Consider the following 24,274-nt stretch of genomic DNA (forward strand, 5'->3'; position numbering starts at 1 on the left):
GGGTACTCTGAAAAGTCTTGACGCGGCTCTTGTATTTTCAAAACTATAATAGATACGAAATTGATAAAGGTATAAAAACAAAGCTAAGTTTATGTCTTTTTCGTTTATCATTTTAAATTCCATCGTTGTCACCGTTCCCATCCACACAGTCACCAACGATGCACCAGTTATTGCACCGCGTTGAAGAGAAATTGACGTGGTAAACTTCGACACCATCGAGTCACCTCCGCCTGCACCTCACCATCACTGCCCCCCCCCCCCCCCCTCAGATGTCTCTTAATTCTTGAGAAAAAGGAAAATGTCACTTGGAGCTAAATCAACTCTAAAGGAGGGGTTGGGGGGGGGGGGGTGTTGTACGTCTTCAAGAGAACGTCCTCTTTCAATGTAATCATGAGATTATGTGAGCGTTATCATATCCAACGGGCACATACCTCTCTTGTAACCCAGGATGTTTCGAACGATATTCGCACATCTTCTCTATGAAATTTTAAGCCTTTATGAAATGTCAAAATTCTTTTATCCAGCGATTAGCTCGATTACCTAAAGTTTGTCAATTTCTTTGGTCGTTGTTCTGCGGTGGACGACCACTGGGAGCCTGCTAATTGGATTCAGTAGTCTGATGTCACGCCGCCCGGCAACGGCGGCCATCGTGGTTCTAAACAAAGAAAATCATTACTTTTTATTCTTCATGCTGGCTAGAACTTTTCATATGCCTTGTGATCAGAATGTGTAAAAGTCAAAACATGAACAAATTAATGTTTTTTTCCCTCTGGATACGCTTTTATGGTCGCCGGAGAAGTATTTCATACGGGCGTCCGACATTGTTCCGATAGTTAAGAGCCAGTGTTACTAAGTTACCATGCGTCATTAGGAAGGAAGTGACGTTACGACTGTTGAAGAGTATTAATGTTGGTGGAGACAGAATCAGTTTCAGGAAAGCATAATAATATTATAACCCTCCCTTGACCTGTTCGAATACCAAAGAGTGACCATAAACACTGTCACAAAGTGCGCACGTAAACCGTATGCTTATGTAGCGCAGTTTGCAACCTTGTTTATGTGTGCTATATTCAAGCTACGACACCGATCAATAACCAAACACAATACGTTGATAAAGGTTTTGAAGCTAAATGAAGATATATTTTATTACAATATAACAAAGATATTATGAGATATGAAGATGAAATGATAGATGTAATAAGTATGAAATCAAATGGATGGATGACAAATTGATGGAGATGGTGTGATGATGAATATGATATGAAAGAGATATGAAAATATATAATTAAATCAATTAATTATCAATACTTTACCAAACCGCTACCACATCAGACAATCTCACAGATAGGTTGCAACCATCACAGTCATACAGGCAACTAATAATTAACTAACTAACTAAACACAATCCAGACGTGTAGAAGAAAGCCAAAAGAGTGTCCTTGATATTCAACAAAAACTGTAAGGTTGTTCTAATATTGTTAATTTGTCTCTTCTTGAAATTGTTCTGATTTCACAGTATTCATAAACAGATCAATTGTTTCTCAATGTACTGATATTAAAATAAGCAAATGGTTCTTCACAGGTAACTTATAAAACAGGCAAATGTTCAGTTTCTATTAGTGTCAAGCTATGAGCGTATAGCCTAAAGTTGGCTTGTTAAAGCCCAGCCTCCAACGGCTCATTCACAGAGCCGAACAGATTATAGAAATCACAAATTAAGTCTACACAAGACTTTAATCAAACTCTACACAAGAGTTATAACACAACTTGATTCAGCTCAAACTTTGAGCACCGCAAAGTCTACACAAGACTTAAATCACACTCTACACAAGAGTTAACACAAAACGTGTTTCAGCTCGAACTTTGAGCACTACAAAGTCTACACAAGACTTTAATCTAACTCTACACAAGAGTTAAACAAATGAGCCTAAAAGACTCCGCTGTGGTTATCGCTTAGAGACTATGAGCCTAAAAGACTCCGCTGTGTGGTCTCTTTTGAGACAATGAGCCTAAAAGACTCCGCTGAGTGGTCTGAAGAAACTGCTCAAAACTCTGGCATTTATAGGCAAAAATCAAGCAAACGAAGCAAAATTCTACCCACACAACCGGATGTTAGTCATATCCGTAAACATCTGAAATTCCTTAAAACTCCCCCAGATTCCATAATCATGGACAACAACAACCCATCCTGATACCGGACATCCTCATATCAAGGATAAATAAATTCGTCAGCCCCATAGTTACGAGATATCAATCAAGCCATACCATAACAAAGTCACTCCCGTAGAATACAGGGATCCTACTTTGCTTATAAGTTTACGGAGAAAACAAGATTGATGCCTTTCTCACAATAACACCCACACTACGTAGTTTAATTGAAACTTCCGGGCCATAGGTGCATGATCTGATACGACCTGTATCAACAAAAGAAGGGTTGTTCCAGAGGGATTACAATAACAACAACAACTAATACTACGACGACGTACATCCTGTCGTAAACTGACGCCTACACGGAAGCATTTCGTTACATATCTCCCCCCTAAGACTAAATTTGGTACAACATTTAGTTAGATCATCGAAATGCCTCAAGATCACATCGATCTCGACAATTATTTGGGCTCATGGTTGTCCCTTCCTTCAACAGACAACATCGGCATCACACATCCACACTTCAACTCCACCTTGCCGTGTGTCATGCATTTCGGTGGTTCATGATCCTTGTTTTCGTCAAAACATGGAAGTCGAGGACTCTTAACAGTGGGAGCATGAGTAAATGATCGAATGTCACTTGTCATACTGTCGTTGTTGGAGGAAGCCTGACACTCCGACTTTAACCTAAGCAGTTCAAGCTCTTTCTCCATCAGAGCTTCTTGCCTTTGAGCTCGTGCTCTGCTTATCTCCTCCTCTTCTTTGGCACGTTCTCTCTCCTTCTCTTTTCTCTCTTCATCTTCTTGTAACTGGGCTGTCACCCAAGCACGGAGATCTTCACCCCTTAACTCCAATTTTTCTCCAGGTTTAATTAATCTTTCCACATCCATCTCTAGGACAATTAATCAAACCAATTCAAATTCAAATAAACTTCAATATGTTTATCGACACTGTTGCCGTAAATGTTACTTTCACGTAGAATAAAGTGGTATTACAAGTAACCTTATTAACGATATGCGGTCAATATAGATCCCAAAACAGATTCAAAACAGGCAATTAATACCGATTCCTACACGGAATTCAACATTGATCTATATATAGACTCAAATATAGAATCAAAACAAATTTACTACAGGTCCTAACACAGAACCAACGCTTCACCCAGATTCCTACACAGAATCAAAACATTGACTTAATATAGACGTATATTAGAGTCAAAACAACTGATTTAATACAGGTCCTCACACGGAACCAACGCTTCACCCAGATTCCCCACACGGAATCAACACAATAGCTTCACCCAGATTCCTCACACGGAATCAACAAAATAGCTTCACCCAGATTCCCCACACGGAATCATAAAAACTATCTTCACCCAGATTCTTTCTCAGAATCAACAAAATAACTTCACCCAGATTCTTTCTCAGAATCAACAAAATATCTTCACCCAGATTCTTTCTTAGAATCAACAAAATATCTTCACCCAGATTCTCTCTTAGAATCAACAAAATATCTTCACCCAGATTCTCTCTTAGAATCAACAAAATATCTTCACCCAGATTTTTTCTTAGAATCAACAAAATGTCTTCACCCAGATTCTCTCTCAGAATCAACAAAATATCTTCACCCAGATTCTTTCTTAGAATCAACAAAATATCTTCACCCAGATTCTTACACAGAATCAACAAAATGTCTTCACCCAGATTCTTCCTTAGAATCAACAAAATATCTTCACCCAGATTCTCTCTCAGAATCAACAAAATATCTTCACCCAGATTCTCTCTTAGAATCAACAAAATGTCTTCACCCAGATTCTTACACAGAATCAATACCTTGACTTACTATAGGTGCATAGAGAGTCAGAACAAATGATTTAATACGGATCCTCACACGGGACCAACACAATATTCACCCAGATTCCTACACGGAATCAAATTACCCCAACAACCACCTTCGTTCCTTACAAATGGGAGAGGGGGGACAGTGGAGGCTTTACAGCGCGAGTACCGCTTACGCGCTAACTCAGTGATCCGTATCACGATGACAGATGACTGACAACTTAGAACTGAACAAGCGGATTTTACCAGAATAACTTGTATTACACCTTGCGTGTAATGACAGTCTTATAACCATTAAATGGATACCAATTTGCTTTAAACTCAAAGATATTATCTATCTCAAGTTTCAAACAACTCCCTAACCTGTCTCAACAATTGTTTGGTCGCGATGTCTCTTGAATGCACAACAATAAGAATCCCACTTCTGACACCAAATTATGTCACAAAGTGCGCACGTAAACCGTATGCTTATGTAGCGCAGTTTGCAACCTTGTTTATGTGTGCTATATTCAAGCTACGACACCGATCAATAACCAAACACAATACGTTGATAAAGGTTTTGAAGCTAAATGAAGATATATTTTATTACAATATAACAAAGATATTATGAGATATGAAGATGAAATGATAGATGTAATAAGTATGAAATCAAATGGATGGATGACAAATTGATGGAGATGGTGTGATGATGAATATGATATGAAAGAGATATGAAAATATATAATTAAATCAATTAATTATCAATACTTTACCAAACCGCTACCACATCAGACAATCTCACAGATAGGTTGCAACCATCACAGTCATACAGGCAACTAATAATTAACTAACTAACTAAACACAATCCAGACGTGTAGAAGAAAGCCAAAAGAGTGTCCTTGATATTCAACAAAAACTGTAAGGTTGTTCTAATATTGTTAATTTGTCTCTTCTTGAAATTGTTCTGATTTCACAGTATTCATAAACAGATCAATTGTTTCTCAATGTACTGATATTAAAATAAGCAAATGGTTCTTCACAGGTAACTTATAAAACAGGCAAATGTTCAGTTTCTATTAGTGTCAAGCTATGAGCGTATAGCCTAAAGTTGGCTTGTTAAAGCCCAGCCTCCAACGGCTCATTCACAGAGCCGAACAGATTATAGAAATCACAAATTAAGTCTACACAAGACTTTAATCAAACTCTACACAAGAGTTATAACACAACTTGATTCAGCTCAAACTTTGAGCACCGCAAAGTCTACACAAGACTTAAATCACACTCTACACAAGAGTTAACACAAAACGTGTTTCAGCTCGAACTTTGAGCACTACAAAGTCTACACAAGACTTTAATCTAACTCTACACAAGAGTTAAACAAATGAGCCTAAAAGACTCCGCTGTGGTTATCGCTTAGAGACTATGAGCCTAAAAGACTCCGCTGTGTGGTCTCTTTTGAGACAATGAGCCTAAAAGACTCCGCTGAGTGGTCTGAAGAAACTGCTCAAAACTCTGGCATTTATAGGCAAAAATCAAGCAAACGAAGCAAAATTCTACCCACACAACCGGATGTTAGTCATATCCGTAAACATCTGAAATTCCTTAAAACTCCCCCAGATTCCATAATCATGGACAACAACAACCCATCCTGATACCGGACATCCTCATATCAAGGATAAATAAATTCGTCAGCCCCATAGTTACGAGATATCAATCAAGCCATACCATAACAAAGTCACTCCCGTAGAATACAGGGATCCTACTTTGCTTATAAGTTTACGGAGAAAACAAGATTGATGCCTTTCTCACAATAACACCCACACTACGTAGTTTAATTGAAACTTCCGGGCCATAGGTGCATGATCTGATACGACCTGTATCAACAAAAGAAGGGTTGTTCCAGAGGGATTACAATAACAACAACAACTAATACTACGACGACGTACATCCTGTCGTAAACTGACGCCTACACGGAAGCATTTCGTTACAAACACTTTTCAATCGTTTATGGATGTTTACGGGTGCACATCTCTATCTCCAGTAAAGAACTCAGAACTAAGCACGCTGTTTATTGCATAGTTGTGTGTGTGTGTGTGTGTGTGTGTGTGTGTGTGTGTGTGTGTGTGTGTGTGATTTCTTTCTTCGACCGACATGTTGTATCTAGTACGGGTTCTTTCATATAAGATAAATTGAAACCACGAAATGGCAGCTAAACATAATGTGGTGACCTAATAGAAGAATAAATTACATTTTGCTGTATGGTTTATACTGGTGAGTTCAATATAATCGGAGATATTCAATAGGCGTCAAAACTTTTAAGACAATCCTAATAATTAAGAATGAATCAGTTGGATGTTACATTTTGGTGGATGAATTGGTTGGTTTATGGAAGAATAATAAATAATAAATAAATAAATAAATAATAATAATAATAATAATAATAATAATAATAATAATAATAATAATAATAATAATAATGATAATAATAATAATAATAATAATACTTTCCCTGTATTCACCCAGCAGGGGAAATTTGTCTCTAGAGTCTATTCCAAAGGAAGGCTGAAATAACCCAGGCGTAAGCCGCAGTGCAGCGTCGCAAATTGAGCTAGGGCGAGGTGACTTGCTCAAGGCCACACAAAGCAGCGGCGGGTGATCAAACTCGGTACCTTTCGAAGCAAAGACCATACCGCTGAGCCACGCTGCCTCCTTGTGAATGAATGAATCCATGAATTGCAATGGTTGATTACTAAATGGAAGGATTGCTCGGCTATGTGGTCTAGTGGTAAGACACTCGCTTTCGGATCGGAAGGTCCTGGGTTCGAGCCTCGCTCGGCGCATAGTTGAGTCTTTGGAAAAGGCTCTTTACTCACATTCTCTCGCCGTACTCAGATGTAAAATGAGTACCTGGCCTTTAACAGCGTTGTCTCTGTCCGAAAAAAGTGTAATATCGCCTAACAGGCGTCATGTCCAGTCCTACATATTACGTGTTGCTGTTGGGACCCATTGTAAAGCGCTTTGAGCACGTTTAGTGGATATTGCGCTGAATAAAAGCACAATTTTTAATTTAAAGATTGATCGATAAAAGGTAGATGAATTAAAAGATCCATAGGTGTTTAATGGGTGGATGGATAAATGGGAGAAAGGGGATAATACTATGGTAAGTATTTTTACAGGGAATGATAGATGAATACATAGAATATTAAAGATTAAAGTATAAGTGAATGAGAGTGCAAAAGAATTATCTATTTAAACAATGGATACTTGATAGAATGGGAGCCCCGATAGTTCAGTTGGTAGAGCACTCGCTTCACACGGAAAGGGACCGAGATTGATCCCGGATACAGTCGAGATTTTTTTATGACCCTCCTGTCCACCCAGCCGTGAATGGGTAGCTGAGTCTGTTCGATTTGGCGGAAAGTACTTTGCGATAGACTAGCGTCCTATCAAAAGGATAACAAGCAATTGCTATTGTCCGTTTCACGCTATAGAAACCGGGGCGAATGGCTCTGAAAGACTACTTTGTTTTTTAATTGATAGAATGAATGAATGAATTGATGGATGCATGTTGGAATGAATGAACGAATGAATGAATAAATCGACGGATGAATGAATGAATGAATAGGTAAATGAATGAATTGTGAGCGTGAAAAGTAAGTATATGATATGTACATTAGTCATAATGGGTCTGTGGATGTGTATAGATAGATGTATGTCCGTTTATGCGTGCGTGGATGGGTGAGACGGAGATGGATATATTGTATAAATTAAGCAGTGGATTGATAAATGGAAAGTGTGGATAAATGGATGGAACGATTTTGATGGTAGATGGGTACGTTGATATTCAGAATCATTGATCGATGTGTTGACAATATCTAAATGATTTATATATTGGAGATTGACTCACTTGGCAAACTAAAAGGCGATGAAACAAAATTTGGATATACACGAATCACATAGAATCTTCAAAATGAAGAAAAATTAACAGAACATAACCACTGAACTGACACCGTGAAGAATGAGATAACGGATAAAAAAACAAACAAACCCCAAAACACAAACAACATAAACGATTTGTTTACTTGCCTCAATGATAACGCAGATATTACGGGAAGTGAATTATTCTCCTACTCACTATGAGAATGAGATGGACTCGTGAATGCTCCGCCTCTTGTGTTCACGACGAGGACTGATCGAGAAGAATTGTTTTGTATTTCAAACACACACACACACACACACACACACACACACATGGAACCACACGAGCACACATGCAAACACACACATACACACACACACACACACACACACACACGAACATTACTCTATAATCATAAACTCTATACGCACAAACACACGCGCGCGTGCGCGCGCGTTCAAGAGAGGGAAATAGGCAGCGACAAATCAATGCCACTAAACCAATGACGTCAGGAGTAAAGTTAGTTGAATGTAATTTACCTCTCTCTCTCTCTCTCTCTCTCTCTCTCTCTCTCTCTCTCTCTCTCTCTCTCTCTCTCTCTCTATATATATATATATATATATATATATATATATATATATAATGATAATAATAATAATAATAATAATAATAATAATAATAATAATAATAATAATAATAATAATAATAACAATAATAATAATAATAATAATAATAATAATAATAATAATAATAATAATAATAATAATAATCATTATTATTATTATTATTATTATTATTATTATTATTATTATTATTATTGTACTGGTAATGATGATGATGATGATGATGATGATGATGATGATGATGATGATGATGATGATGATGATGATGATGACCGGGTTGGTACTTTTTCTTATAATCACTGCTTCAAGGGGCCAATCTTACCCCAAAATCCTCCACTGTCGATAGTGAGTTGAATTTAAAGGCTCCGAATTAAATCAAGGCGCATCAACACACATAATAAGATAAGGTTAGTTTTGCTGATCAAGTCTACAGGCATCTTTCTTACTTGTCGCAAATAATGATTAAAATGTAGCTTATAGTCCTCGTCCAATCTCTGCATGTCCTTTTCCATTTGATTTTGGATTTATCAAAATAATAACAATGAAAATAAATCCTAAGCTTAAAAGGCGAATTTTCGTCGTTCAGATCTTCTGATAACGGAGGACAAAAAGCTCTACTTCCCCAGTTTTTCTTCTAGTTTCAAAAACAACAATCCTAGTGGTCTTGTTGAAACTTGTTTTGATTGTAAAAAGTTGGTTGCCTTTAACACTGATTTTTATTTCGGGATTAATTACAGGTATATCAATAGAATTATACACGTGGACATGAATGTGATGAGTTAAACTGACTAATTCCACACACACAATAACGAAAAAAAAAAACAAGATTGAAGGGGTTCTGATTCTGATTGGACTGATCTGAAATGATGCCTGGTGGTGTTGCTGGGGTCTGACTGACTGGAGTTATTGAATTGCACTTACGACTGATTTGATATTTTTGCAATTGAAACCCGTTGTATGTTTTCAAAAGTGAAAGGACGATTGCTTTATCCATGGCTCTGTTAAACGGCTCTTATCTACAGCGTTATAGATAGTTTTACATTTTCAAGCTCGATCTCTATTCCGTTACAATACAATTTTACAGTTACACTACTGTGTAACTTACACAGTCTGTCTATAATTCTAGGTAGCGTCAATTGCCAAGGACCTTGACAATTGTCAAATCGTCAATTGCCAAGGACCGTGTCAGTTCATCAACTACGCATGTGTACTTTTAACTGCCACGGAGTACCTTTAGTGTCACGAAGTGATGTATTGCCACAGAGTGATGTTATTAATATTAATATTAATTAATACTCTCTTTTACTCTTCTTTCTCTCTCTCTCTCTCTCTCTCTCTCTCTCTCTCTCTCTCTCTCTCTCTGTGTCATTTTCTCTCTCACACACTATCTCTCTTTCTGTCTGTCATTTTCTCTTTTCCTTCCCTGTGTCATTTTTTCCGTCAACTACCAAGGACTCACTCCTTGGCAATTCAGTCCCGCTTTCGCTTTATTTATGTAGATAGTTTTATTATATTCTGGAGGAGTTACCCTATCGTTTGATGTTGTTTTTTTGTAACTCTTTGCCAATTTATCGTCACTTACGATTATGGATAAAATTTAAACGCTGTGATTTTATTATCCCCAGACACCTGTCTGGGGATAATAAAAATTCGTTATCCCCAGACACCTGTCTGGGGATAACGAATTTTCATTATCCCCAGACGCATATTTGAAACTCAGCTCTTTTAAACAATTATCCACATTCCAGAATATGGGATGTTTCCAAATGCACATAGAAATAAGGAAAGTTAATAATATATCTATAAAAACATAAAATGAACCAACATTAAAATCAGTTGTTACTCTCTACATATACACAATATGCGTCGACTTCGAAGTGGGTGTCATGGCCGAATGGTTTAGTCATTTGCCCTGGAAGTTTGACCAGAATCGACGTTGTGGGTTCGAATCCTGGTAACGTCACTTTTTTTTTTTTTTTTTTTAAATTCCGTCTTCTTTTTACAGAACGTTGAAAGGGATAAATGTCCCATCCATCCTCCCCCCACCTCTTTTTTTTTAAAATATTAAACTCTCTCTCTCTCTCTCTCTCTCTCTCTCTTTGTTTTTTTTTTCTAGTCTCTAGCAAATATATTCGTCCCCACTCCGATCTCAAATAGTGTCTAAAAAGAATAAATAATTAAAAAGCAAACAAACAGAAATATTCAGAGAGCGACCAAATGGTCAGATAGAGGATAGATATAATAATAATAATAATAATAATAATAATAATGGTAATTATAATTATAATGATAATAGTAATAATAATAATGATAATAATAATAATAATAATAATAATAATAATAATAATAATAATAATAATAATAGTAATAGTATGATAATAAGAGTATTAATAATAAAAATAATATTATTATTGATAATAATTATAATGATTATGATGGTAATAGTAATAATAATAACAATTATTACAATTATTATTATTATTATTAATAATAATAATAATAATAATAATAATAATAATAATAATAATAATAATAATAATAATAATAATAATATTATTAATATTATCATTTGACCAAAAAAAAAAAAAAAAAACAATAATAGATCTAGACCAAATTAAATAATGAAATAATATTATCGGAGAAATACAAAATTCAACTGATTAAAAAAAGTCTTGCTCGGAACTCGGAACAAAAGTGAAAACAATGAACATCAATTGGGAAGAAAGAAAGAAAAAGTAAAAAAAAAAAAAAGTGTGTGTGTGTGAGGGGGTCGCGACTGGTTCGAATCTGTGCAGCTAAAAGGAGTAAAATATGAAAGGTGGCCTAACCCACTGAGCTGTCTATCCACACCGCTGTCGGAATATCTTAAATTCATATATGAGCTAAACATATTTCCACCATTTTTGCTTCCTTGTTTTGGTAGTTATTTTTATCTCTGATTCGAATAAAAATATGTTGTTGGATCTAGTTTTGTGGATGTATGATACTAAATTGTATTGTCTTGTGCGAAGAAGACAGGAAAATAACAGGTGTCGGTTTTGGGCTTTGGGGCGAACAACACCGTGGCCTAGGAATTCGTCCGCGAAATAAAAAATAATTCCCGGTCATCCCCAAAATTGTGGCCAGAATTAGCAAATTATAGAAACAAGAGAATATCAATAAAGTTAGGTAGGTAGGTAGTGAAAATTTAAATGGTTGGTGGACTATGAACAGATTGATGATTAACAACTTTCTTCCTGGTTGAAAATAAAAAGTCGAATTGCCAGTTTGACGTTTTCAGATCAAAGTAACAAAAGAAATTTCATTGATCCATTTGCTTTAAAATCATTTTTTTAAAAGAGCTGGATTTGACATTTGATCACTATTTACTTTCATCTTGTGTTAAATATCACTTGATATATTAACTGTTTTGGGACACAACCACTAGTATTTTTTCCAGAATATTTGTTATTTTTCACGCCTAGTTTGGCATTTTGCATAAAATCTTTCTGCCCACTTGCTACATGCGTCTGGGGATAACAAATTTTCTTTATCCCCAGACACCTGTCTGGGGATAACAGAAATTGGTTATCCCCAGACACCTGTCTAGGGATAACGAATGTTCATTATCCCCAGACAGGCGTCTGGGAATAATGACAGCCAAATTTAAAAATCAGAAAATTGAAAATCAAATTTTTGTAGTAACATGTAGTCGTAGGTACTTGGGTAGGTAATCCAAGGAACTGTTTTACTGAAATAAAATCCAGGGCAAAGTTTTATTTTCATCCCTTATGCTCTAAATTTAACCCAGAAAAAAAAAATACTTACTCAAATGTCTGAAACTGAATGGTTGTCACTGTCGGAAATTACAACTGCCAACAGTTTCAGTTCACAAAGTCCGTAAGTCAACGTTAATATTAATAAAAAAGAAAAATATCTGTATATTTTTCAACTGTACCATATCATAACTTTTCTTCTGGTTGTTCAATTTAAAAAGAAAATCGGTACCAATGTAATTGTGTTGAACTGCCTGCTCTATAAAGTTATATTGGTTTAGATAATGAGTCAAAATAATTTAAAGTTTTGCAATATAATTTTGAAAATCAGAGACAGGGGCATTCCTCAGCATTGCAGTGTGGATGGATGAAATGAGCTACATACAAAAAAAAAAAAAATATAGTAAAAAAAAGATATGCAGTGGCTAGCTCCACGGCACCCTGAATTTGGCATGCAAGCTGCAAGGCTACGTCATGGAACCCTGATTGTAGTCGACCAGTCTAAGTTAACAACTTTCAACCTTTGTTAATGGCAATTTCTATTATATCTATTCCGAAGGCTTTGTGTCGAATTATTGCCATTTTAAAGTCTTGGTCGTAATTTTTTCAAGTACTTCTTATATCTAACATTTTCTCTATTTATTTAAATGTTTACATTCACTATGCTATACACTTTCTTACAAATATCCAATCAAATGATCTCTGTCGTCAAAGGTAACAGCCAGTAGTGAGCTCCTTCTCCACCTCCTCCTCGTCCACTTCCCCCCCCCCCCTCTCTCTCTCTCTCTCTCTCTCTCTCTCTCTCTCTCTCTCTCTCTCTCTCTCTCTCTCTCTCTCTCTCTCTCTCTCTCTCTCTCTCTCTCTCATTTTTATTCTTTATTTGTTTAAATGTGAATTTGCTATTAATTTGGATTTTAATTTTCTTCTTTATCTACACAGCAAGAGTACTTCTGGAAGTCGTCCCTGTTAGCAGAGTGCTGCTTGCATCTCTGCTGTAATAGTCCCTGTCATTCTCAGGACACAAAATGGCGGCCACAACTTCATCTGCTCAAGCGCAGCAGAAATTCAGCAATATCCGACGAAGACTTGACCAAATGGGCTATAAGCAATCTCTAGGCATTGAGTCACTTCCTCTTGTGGAAAAATTGTTTGCTGATCTTGTGCACACAACAGAAAGTTTTAAAAACACAAAGTTGGAACTGTCAAAAAAGGTGAGGAAGTGTAAATGAATGCTGTGAAAGTAAGTTTGTATAATATAAGTTGTGGTGAAAAAAAAGAAAAATGAATTTTTCTTTAAATGGAAGCTATTTTTGCAAACTTAACTCTCTCGAGTTCACCCTATTAGAACATTGATTAAATTTGTTCGATTTCCCATTCATATGAACTCGAGAGAGTTAATTACATATTTTAATTTGTAAATTATATGGAGTTAGACGCATTTAATCTGAATGTACACAGTGTATTTACTGGGAGTAAAAAGAAGAGTTGTTTTTAGTATGAAGCTAATAGAGTGTAATTTTTCCCAGTAGAGTTGGTTCAGTAATATGTATTTCATTATTTTCTTAGAGTTATCAGGACTGACTAGCTGTTCAGATATGCTACATTGCTTTTTTTTCTTTTTTTTTTTTTTTTCTAAATTTGATTTTTTTAAAAACAACAATTGAATTGCAGTTTATGATTTATTTATAATGGCATTAAATGATAAATTTAACTCTAATACAATAAAGTTGCTGAGACCAAAAGTTGAGTTTTGTTTAATTTAGCGCTTCACTAGTATCTTCTAGTTATGGTCTTTTTTTTTTTGTTCTTTTTTTAAGCAAGAAGAAAAGAAAAACGGATTTTTAAAATATTGTCACTCTTTCTGAGGTTTTACTTGTATCTGTTACTTATTGGCATAAATGATATATATATCTTTTTCAAGACTGAGACAACTACTGATGTGGATGCTGCAGTTGAACCATACAAAAGTGACAATGCCAAACTGATTAGGGAAAACAATGACTTGCATCAGTCTCTTGTCAAACAAAAGGAAGATGCAGACACTTCCATTCGAGGTTTGTAATAGACATGTTGTTATTTATAATGATATTCAGAAGATTTGATTCAATCTTGAAGTGAGATGACAAATAATTTTTATTTTTCATGAAAATTTACAACGTTGAATTGATGGATTTTTCTGCATTTATTAATTATATTGATTTCTTTATGTTTAGATTAAATGTTCAGACCATGGTGCAGAGTAAGTACAATACGAAATAGATATTTAGTGATAAGTTAATACATGCCAGTGTCCATAAAGAACAAAATATTTAATAAGAAGGTTTTGGCTCACTCCATGAGTTTTACAGTTGAAAGATACTATTACATCGGATGAAAAAAAAAAAATATTGAAGATATATATAACTGAAGGAAATATTTACTTGGTAATTAGTGGAAAATATTGTGAAAGTTGAAAAGAAATATCCCAGACAAATTAAAAAAAGAACAATATAGGTGAAGGTCGTGCGTATAATTATACAAACAACAAATTGGTTCTGGTGAAGTTATCTTACATAAAGGCATGCTCTTTCTTTATTCAATCTAAAGAGTGATGTAAACTGATTTTTTTCGGTATTCGTATAAATTAAATCTGCAATTAAGATAGATCACTCGTCATTATCATTAAATAAAATACAAAAAGCTCCGAGGAAATCAGATAAAATGAATTCTGGTTTCTATCTCTATGTGTTTGTTTTTGTCTGAATCCCTTTTGTATGTTATTTAAGTATTTTTGTTTTTAGTGTACATTTGTTGATCTGATCATTGATTATCATTCACCATTTCATTCCTGTCCTTTTCTTTTATTTAATTTTGATTGCCTTATGTTTTATCTATAATATGTGTTCTTTCTTCCAAAGAATTGAAAGCTTCCTTGCGAGATCTTGAGCATAAAAGTGCAGACTTAAAATTCCTGAACAATCAATATGTCCACAAGGTGAAGCAGCTGGAGAGGGAATCCAAGGAAAAATCGGATGCTATCTTGAAACTACAAGAAAAGAACTTTCATGCCGTTGTCCAAACTCCAGGTTTGTTTATGTGTATGTTAATAGCGTTGTCTCTGTCTGGAGAAAATTGTAATATCACCTGACAGGCATCATGTTTTTTTCCTACATGTTACATGTTGCTGTGGTCAGGGATCCTTTGTAAAGATCTTTGAGCACATTCAGTGGCTATTGCGCTATATATAATTTCAAAAAAGCTCAAGTATGTATGTGCATGTTTGTTTTCTTTTTATTTGTTTTAAAGTTGTGTTACGTCAAAGTTAGGCACTTCCTTTTGTGGTAGATTGTGGAATATTAATACACTTGTAGCAAGTGCAGTCAGCTGAGTTTTTAAAATCTGTATTCATCAGAATTAACCTTTATATCATCATGCTGTATTTCCCTACCCATCATTAAAAAAAAATTGTTTTGTTTTGAACCATGCTGGAACTAAGCATTGGTTTAGGGATTTTTGAGATTAAAAAAAAAAATTAATTCTATTTATTTCAAGATCTTAGGGAGTTGAAGTCTTTACATGGGAAGTTTGTTTTTTATTTGTTTTGTTTTTATGTGTAACAGGTGGTAGAAAGAAGAATATACCATTTCGGCGACAGCGTATGGAGATAGACCAAATGGTTCCAGAAAATGATGTATGGTCCAGCAGAGTCCCAACACCTGAGGACCCTTATGTAGCAGATCTACTACAGGTTAGTAACGGAATTATTATTTCTCATTTTATTCTTTCCAAAGATTTATTTCCATGCTGGCCTCAGATTCTCGGAATGTGATCATCCCTGCTCCCCCATAATCACCATATCAAATTTAGTATTTAAAGAGAGAAAAGCACGTTACAAACCATCTTGTTTATTAGCTGTGAAATTGGTTTTATAGAGAAGAAAAGTCAAACTAAACTGGACGTTGCACAACAGTTGTGGTGATATGGTGGTGGTAATCATATGGAAATTGCTGTCAGCTAGGAACCCCTTGTAAAGTCTTTTGAGCCTGTTGAATGGATACTGCGGTGCATAAATGCTCATGATGTTGATATACATTGTAAGTGGTCCATCATCTCTGCATGATATTGTGTCACGATCAGCCAGATGCCAAAAAGTGATTTTAAAGTTAAAAGGATCAGAAATTTAAGGTTCTGTTTTTTTTTTTTTTCACTCTATGGATCCATTTCCATTGTTCTCAATAAAGCATGGGTGCAAGATTTCTGGCATTTTAAAATGGATTTTCATTTATTTTTGGCATCTAGATCTTCTCAACATAATACCATTTTGATGCAATAGGTCACATTTCCAAATAAGTTTCAGGCTTTTTGAATTTGTTGGAAATGGATTTCAGGCTGACCTACATGCACTCATAATAAAGCGTATACATATAAAATAATCCATATTCCTTTTTTCCCCTTTTTTTTGACTATACATCTAATTATTCGCATCTCAATCACCCTGACATTTGGTTGCATATAAATATTCTGATTCTATCCTTTATCATGTACACACAGGTGGCTGACGCCAGGATTGTGGAACTAGAGGTTGCTGTCAAAGCAGCTGCTGACCAGAAAGATGTGACGGACAGGAAATTGCAAGGCTTCAGGGAACAGGTTAGTTTTGAGTTGTATTTTCTTCAGGGAATCTTTGGGCCAGAGCGGTCAGCTCTTTCTGTCTCTTTTATTCCTCCAAATCTATTGTTGCGTTCCTCAGAACTCTCTGTACTTGTTCAGCGAATGAAGCTATGGTATTATCATCATTAACCGCTAACAAAAACAATTTTTTAAAAAGGCCTGCATTTTGACACATTACAAATGTAAGATGTTTAATGAAATCCTTTTTAAAGACAGACCATTTTATAGCTATTATGTACGAACTTTTCACTGTAAAAAAAATAATAAACTGTGACAATTTTCTTGAGTCATGTCCAAAAAAAAAAAAATGGAAAAGAAATGAATATCAGTGAATTGCACCCAATTTATTCCTTGTGCTGGCTCAGCTTTTCAACTATCCCTAAAGCCTTTATCTTGACTTGTTTGTTCATGACTCGGAGCTACAGAATGTTTTTTGATAACTAAAATAGTTTTTAAAAAGAGTTCTTTTAATGTAATTTTTGCAAAAGTGAACCTAAAATGTCCTTTCCTTTTGTTCGATCTTCAGAAACAGGCTAGAATCAGTATAGGTGGTCAAAGTTTGAGCCTTTCTTTTTTTATTCAATCAATACTTTATCAAGTGAACCACGCTAACATACATTCCTGCTATCTATCACTCAGTTTATGTCAACGAACTTTGCTAAGTCTGAATATTAGCATTATGCAGTAGGCTTGTGCATTTCGTTGTTACCTTTTTTATGTAAAGAATGTGTCTATCGGTGGATGAAGGGATGGGATCTCACAAAGCTGCATACTAAACAAGCAGTTAACCACCAACTGCCCAATTCACTATATACATCATAAGAAATGATGTGTGATTGTGTTCTTCTCAATTCATCCTTCTGTACCATCTGTATTCTTTTTATTGTAGAGGGGTATTTACATGAGAAGAGCAATCCAGATAATTTGTGGGGATGTAGTTTTTAAAATTCATGCGGTTAATAGAGACAAAATACTATTTCTTTTTTTCCTTGTCCTTGGAATGAGCTACTTCATCGAGATGAAAAATCAAATAATTCTTAGGTTTGGGGAGATACTTTTCCCCCTTTTATGTAGGTGGGCTTAAACCATTCATAAGGATAAATTTCCTTTAGGATCCATTTCTGTTCCATGTTTGAAAAAATTTGAGTTTCCTCTAGATTTTTCATACTATTACTGTCGTCAAAATTTTCTGTCTTTCTTTTTTTTTTTTACTGGCATTGATGCTTTTGATAGTTGATAGTTTTGTATTGCAAACAAACAATCAAAGTCGTATGTTTTTTTAAAATCAAATGATCTTATGACATAAATTGTATGTTAAATGTAGGATGTATTACTACAACATCATTCAGCAGTGGCCGGAAGCTGCATAAACAGGGAAATTGGTGAATTCTTTTTTAGTTGGTTTTGTGGTTTTTTGTTTGTTTGTGATAATATGCAATGACAATGGGTTTTTCTTTTGTTTGTTTCTCATTTGATTTATATATATATATATATATATATATATATATATATATATATATATATATATAATGTAAATTTTCACTCACATTTTTTGCCGAGACGACTCGTTTCTGTGTTTTCCTTTAATTCACACTTCTTCAGTCGGCATAATCCATTCTGTCATGTCCGTAGAAACTTTGGAGTTTCTACGGACATGACAGAATGGATTATGCCGACTGAAGAAGTGTGAATTAAAGGAAAAACACAGAAACGAGTCGTCTCGGCAAAAATGTGAGTGAAAATTTACATTATATATTAGCTCTAACCACCATTATCGAGCACTTTCGTACCTACAAGTACCCACCAACACTCATAAATATATATATATATATATATATATGGGTTTTTCTTTTGTTTGTTCATATATATATATATATATATATATATATATATATATATATATATATATATATATATATATATATATGGAACAAACAAAAAAAAACCCATTGTCATTGCATATTATCACTTGTTTTTAAAAAAGTATATATATATATACTTTTTTAAAAACAAGTGATAATATGCAATAACAATATTTCATACCTGTCAAAAGTTTATCCTATCACTTTCATTGTAATCACATCAACTTATTCAGTCAACCTGTCTCTTCTAAAGAAATGGGATAATCAAGAGAGGGTGTTTCATGAGTTTAAGCTGCAGACCATCATTGCCTACTACACAAACAGACACATTGCATAACCACTAAATAATCAGTGCCTCTATTCATTGGGCATCGTTTGTGTGTCAATAGTAAGTCTGCGAGCCTTTATTAGGTGTGTTGCAAGTGGATCACTGTCATATTGTTGGGGCATTAACTCAAAAATACTGTTTTTCTGAATTGGATGTTTGGATGGTGGAGCAAGAATTTCTTGATCATTCATACATTACAAATAAAGTAGAAATATATCAGTTCTCTCCTCACCTTTTTGGATTACAGGAGATTCTGGATTTCAGAATTCCAATTCAGGAGGACATACTGTATGCAAATGGTCCTTTTTTATACCTGTGACATTACTGCTTTTATATTTTCCTTTCTTTAATTTTGTGTGAGAAAGAAAACGAAAGTAAAGAAAAGTTTTAAAAACAGGAGTTAAACAACTTTTAATGACTATTTGCGACATGAATCTTAAAATAAGAATAAGCTCTGATCTTCATTGACATAATGAGATGTAGCAAGGCTTAGGCATTCTTTCTGATCACATAGATTCCTTGTGGATCGATTAATGTCTGAACTGTTAAGAAAGTAGGTAGGATTGTTTATTTTATATTTTTTTTTTAGTCTGGATATAAAAAGCAAAATCCTTTTTTCTTTAGTACACTGGAATCATAGCTCTTGTTAGCTGTCATAATTTGGGTCAGTCATTCCCAAACTCATATTTCTCTCAAATGAAACTGACAACAAAAATGAGAATCACAAACATCATTTATGAAAGAGTTTTAACCTTTTCCAGGGAGAATTTGGCTTTACTCTCACTCCATATCTTACGATTTTTACCACAGTGATGCGACTCAAGTTTGGATAAAATTACAACAATCCCTTTATTTGTGTCCATTGGGATTTTGTCTTTAAAAGTCTTTTTTTTTTTCATGTATGACTGTGATAGCTGTCAACTTCATTGCAGCGCTGTTAACTGAGATATAGTGATTTTAAAGAAATGAGGTGCTAAAGCAGGGCTCATGAGCTCAAACCGGTGTTCTTATAGCTTGATAAATTAATAAATATGAACATTTATGGCGAGCATTTCTCTAGATTCATCGTGCTTTTTGGATATCAGAATTTTTCGTTTGGTCTTCCAGCAGGTCATATATGGATCAAAATTTCCATTTCTTATAGTACAAGTTGCCTGTTGGTCATCTTTTAAAAAAAAATACTAGCAATAACCGTCACTAGTTATAGTCAGGTACTCGTTGACACCTGCATTTAAATTAAATGAAGCCTTTTATATAGCGCAATATCCACTAAACATGCTCAAAGCACTTTACAAGGGGTCCCTAGCAACACTTAACATGTAGAACAAGACATGATGCCTGTTAGGTGATAATACATTTTTTAACCGACAGACAATACTGTTGACGACCAGGTATACATTTTACTCCTGGGTATGGTGTGAGAATGTGAGTAAAGAGTCTTTTCCAAGGACATGCTCAAAGCGCTTTATGAGTTTTAACAAGTTGCTTGTTAAATATGGTAGGGCTGCTGTTAGCAGCCAAAGGAATGATGGTGATTGTGATTTGAGAGGAAATAAATCTCTCCATTGAAAACAATAAGGCTATAAGTGAATAGAAATGAATCTTGAACTGTGTTATAGAATTTTATATATGTTTAATAAAACAACATACAAAGCAACAACCTCCCCCCCTCCCCCTGCACACACAAAAGAACAAACAAAACCAAAAAACAACACCCCAAAAAACAATCCAACTTAAATGTATTCACTTAATCGTTTGTTTTTTTATTTTTAAAAAAACTTATTTCTTCATTAAAAATGTTCAATCTTTATTGTAGTTTATTCAATATGACAGCGATGTTTTAGGAATTAAACCTTACAATTCTATTTATTCAAGGGAGAATTTTTCTTTAAGGGTCTATCTCAAATAGAAACCAGTTAAACCAGACATTAGCTGCAATGCAAGGCATAAAGTACTGCCCGTTGGCTCAAGTCGGGTCTCTTCCGGTGTTCGTGCACTGCCTTATCCTCTACATCATGTGAACAGGGCTGAGAATCTTCCGCCTAAAGGCGGATTTCCGCCTAAATGGTAGTTTATCTCCGCCCATCCCATCACATTTCCTCCTTTTTCAAATTTGCCGTGTCAAACATTTTCCTCAAAATCACCATTATGTCATATGTCATATTTTGACACCTGTGCTCTCAGTCTCGTGAAATTTAGTGACGGTCCCGTTTTTATGACGTTGGGCCAGACAGTATGGCACCAGATGTCACAATAGACACAGAAGACCAGTAGGTAGTGTTCTTTGATTAGTTAGTTGATGGTTGAAGGGGAAGGGGAGGGACAAATGGGTCTGGATTTTTTCCCCTTGTTGTAGGTACCTATTACTTTTTAAATCTCTCTCTCTCTCTCTCTCTCTCTCTCTCTCTCTCTCTCCTCTCTCTCCCCTCTCTCTCTCTCTCTCTCCTCTCTCTCTCTCTCTCTCTCTCCTCTCTCTCTCTCTCTTTCCCCCCCCCCCCCCCCCTTTGCCTTTCTTTCTATTTCTCTTTTCTTCTTCTTCTTTTTTTTTTTTTAGATATAGAGTTCAAAAGGTCAATACATAAGTAATTCTGGTAAAGAAGTCTCTTCTCCTCCCCCCCCCCCCCCCTCTCTCTCTCTCTCTCTCTCTCTCTCTCTCTCTCTCTCTCTCTCTCTCTCTCTCTCTCTCTCTCTCTCTTTCTTTCTTTCGCAACCACATTAAATCATCTGGTATATAGAGATGATATATTAGAACAAAGCAATGGTGGTTGGCTTAGTTTAATCTTTTTCCTTTTTACCTTTTGACTATGGCTTTAAATTTGAGAGATTCTTGGGTTGTATTTATAAGCTGACTAACTACTAGGTTTCTTTGCTTGTGTTTGATCGATAGACTGAGAAAGGTTCCTCCTTTTTGACAATTGCTATTATCATCACTGAATAAAAAAACACTCACCAAAACCACTACATCAACATCTCTACCAACACTACTATTACAATCACCACCACAACATCATCCCTACCACCACTACTACTACAAATAGCACCACATCATCCCTACCACCACTACTACTACAACTACCACCACATCATCAACCCTACTACCACTACTACAACCACCATCATATCAGCATCCCCACCACCACTACTACTACAAATAGCACCACATCATCCCTACCACCACCACTATTACAACCGTCATCCCTACCACCACTACTATTACAACCATCATCCCTACCACCACTACTCCTACAACTACTACCACTACTACAACCACCATCATATCATCATCCCTACCACCACTACTACTACAACCACCACCACATCATCTACCACCACTACTATTACAACCATCATCCCTACCACCACTACTATTACAACCATCATCCCTACCACCACTACTATTACAACCATCATCCCTACCACCACTACTCCTACAACTACTACCACTACTACAACCACCATCATATCATCATCCCTACCACCACTACTACTACAACCACCACCACATCATCTACCACCACTACTATTACAACCATCATCCCTACCACCACTACTATTACAACCATCATCCCTACCACCACTACTACTACAACTACCACCACATCATCAACCCTACTACCACTACTACAGCCACCATCATATCATCACCCCTACCACCACTACTACTACAACCACCACCAAACCATCATCCCTACCACCACAACTACTACAACCACCACAACACCATCATCCCTACCACCACTACTACTACAACCATCACCAAACACCATCATCCCTACCACCACTACTACTACAACCACCACAACATCATCATCCCTACCACCACTACTACTACAACCACCACCACAACACCATCATCCCTACCACCACAACTACTATAACCACCATAACATAATCCCTACCACCACTACTACTACAACCACCACCAAACCATCATCCCTACCACCACTACTATTACAACCACCACAACATCATCCCTACCACCACTACTATTACAACCACCACAACATCATCCCTACCACCACCACTACTACAACCACCACCAAACCATCATCCCAACCACCACAACATCATCCCTACCACCACTACTACTACAACTACCACCACATCATTATTCCTACCACAGCTACTACAACCACCACCACACAATCATCCATACTACTACTAGAATCACTACCACATCATCCCTACCACTGCTATTACTACAACCACCACCACATCATCATCCCTTCCACTGTTATTACTACAACCACCATCATCCCTGCTACAACCACCAAATGTTGTAATTACACTTTCAACTTTTGAAATTCCACCGAGTCGTGTTAGAAATTGCTGCGAGACAAATTTTGGATCGCATCTCAGTAAATTTTAGTGAAATTCAAATTTATAGGTTATGGTCGCATGGATGGGTCATGATCTTCACGATGAAAAATTTCCTCCTTTTTTGTGACCAGTCATTCTCACCCCTGATGAATAAGAAAATATAAGGTTTTTCGTGTATTAGTTGGATGAATCTTAGCAACATGTATTGCTTAGCATTGAACGTCAGCAATCATTTATTTTTAAATAAAGTTTTATCATTTTTCATCTTCAATATCGGTTTATATAATACTTAAATTTTGTGATAAAACTCATTAAAAATATATTAAAATTCACAAGCAAGAGAGGTTTTAATAAATATCATAGACTAAAATCCTAACTCTAAGACACTAGTCAATAATTATCAACTTCTTATTCAGTTATTATTTTTAAAAAATCATAGAATCCAGTTTTCATTTTTAAAAAAATAAATATATATATATATATATATATATATATATATATATATATATATATATATATATATATATATATAAATATATAATTTTTTAGAGATGGCACCCTGCTGTTTAAATTAGAAAGAAAGCAAAAATGTTGTCGATGGATAGGTTACTTTTAATGATAACTCCCCCTTCCCCCTTATAGGCAAGAGGCATTTATTATTTTCTTTTTCAAATTTTCCATTGAACTAATAATGCAAGGGAATTAACCGCTTTCATCTTTTCTTGCTCACGAATGTGAGTGATTGCCCTTGTTGCTAGGCTACACACGGGACGCCACTACACACTAACTTTTCTCACCTCGACAATCTGCCATTAACCTGCCGCTGCCCCGAGAGGTTTTCGTGCTTGCCGG

General features: G+C 35.5%; 2 protein-coding genes across 3 annotated transcripts in view; one reads left to right on the forward strand and one right to left on the reverse strand.

Moving 5' to 3' along the window:
- Nucleotides 1–8,156, reverse strand: part of LOC144970935 (uncharacterized) — a 27,944-nt gene extending 19,788 nt beyond the window's left edge. Inside the window, exon 1 of one of the 2 annotated variants that reach the window (XM_078911127.1) lies at nucleotides 8,052–8,156. The gene's annotated coding sequence lies outside the window, so the exon portion shown is untranslated. Of the gene's footprint in view, nucleotides 1–7,872 lie in introns of both variants that reach the window. The other variant, XM_078911128.1, reaches the window with a different exon arrangement.
- Nucleotides 8,157–9,143: 987 nt separating this feature from the next.
- LOC144970936 (centrosomal protein of 135 kDa-like) overlaps nucleotides 9,144–24,274 on the forward strand; it is a 58,392-nt gene continuing 43,261 nt past the window's right edge. The window contains exons 1-6 of the mRNA XM_078911129.1: nucleotides 9,144–9,244; nucleotides 13,202–13,473; nucleotides 14,184–14,316; nucleotides 15,160–15,327; nucleotides 15,862–15,989; nucleotides 16,793–16,891. Of these exons, the coding sequence (XP_078767255.1) occupies nucleotides 13,288–13,473; nucleotides 14,184–14,316; nucleotides 15,160–15,327; nucleotides 15,862–15,989; nucleotides 16,793–16,891 (714 nt within the window). The 5' untranslated portion in view covers nucleotides 9,144–9,244; nucleotides 13,202–13,287. The remainder of the gene's footprint in view (nucleotides 9,245–13,201; nucleotides 13,474–14,183; nucleotides 14,317–15,159; nucleotides 15,328–15,861; nucleotides 15,990–16,792; nucleotides 16,892–24,274) is intronic.

This window comes from Berghia stephanieae, chromosome 4 (assembly GCF_034508935.2).
Source record: "Berghia stephanieae isolate SIO BIC M18660-M18661 chromosome 4, UCSD_Bste_1.3, whole genome shotgun sequence".
Lineage (NCBI taxonomy): Eukaryota > Metazoa > Mollusca > Gastropoda > Nudibranchia > Aeolidiidae > Berghia > Berghia stephanieae.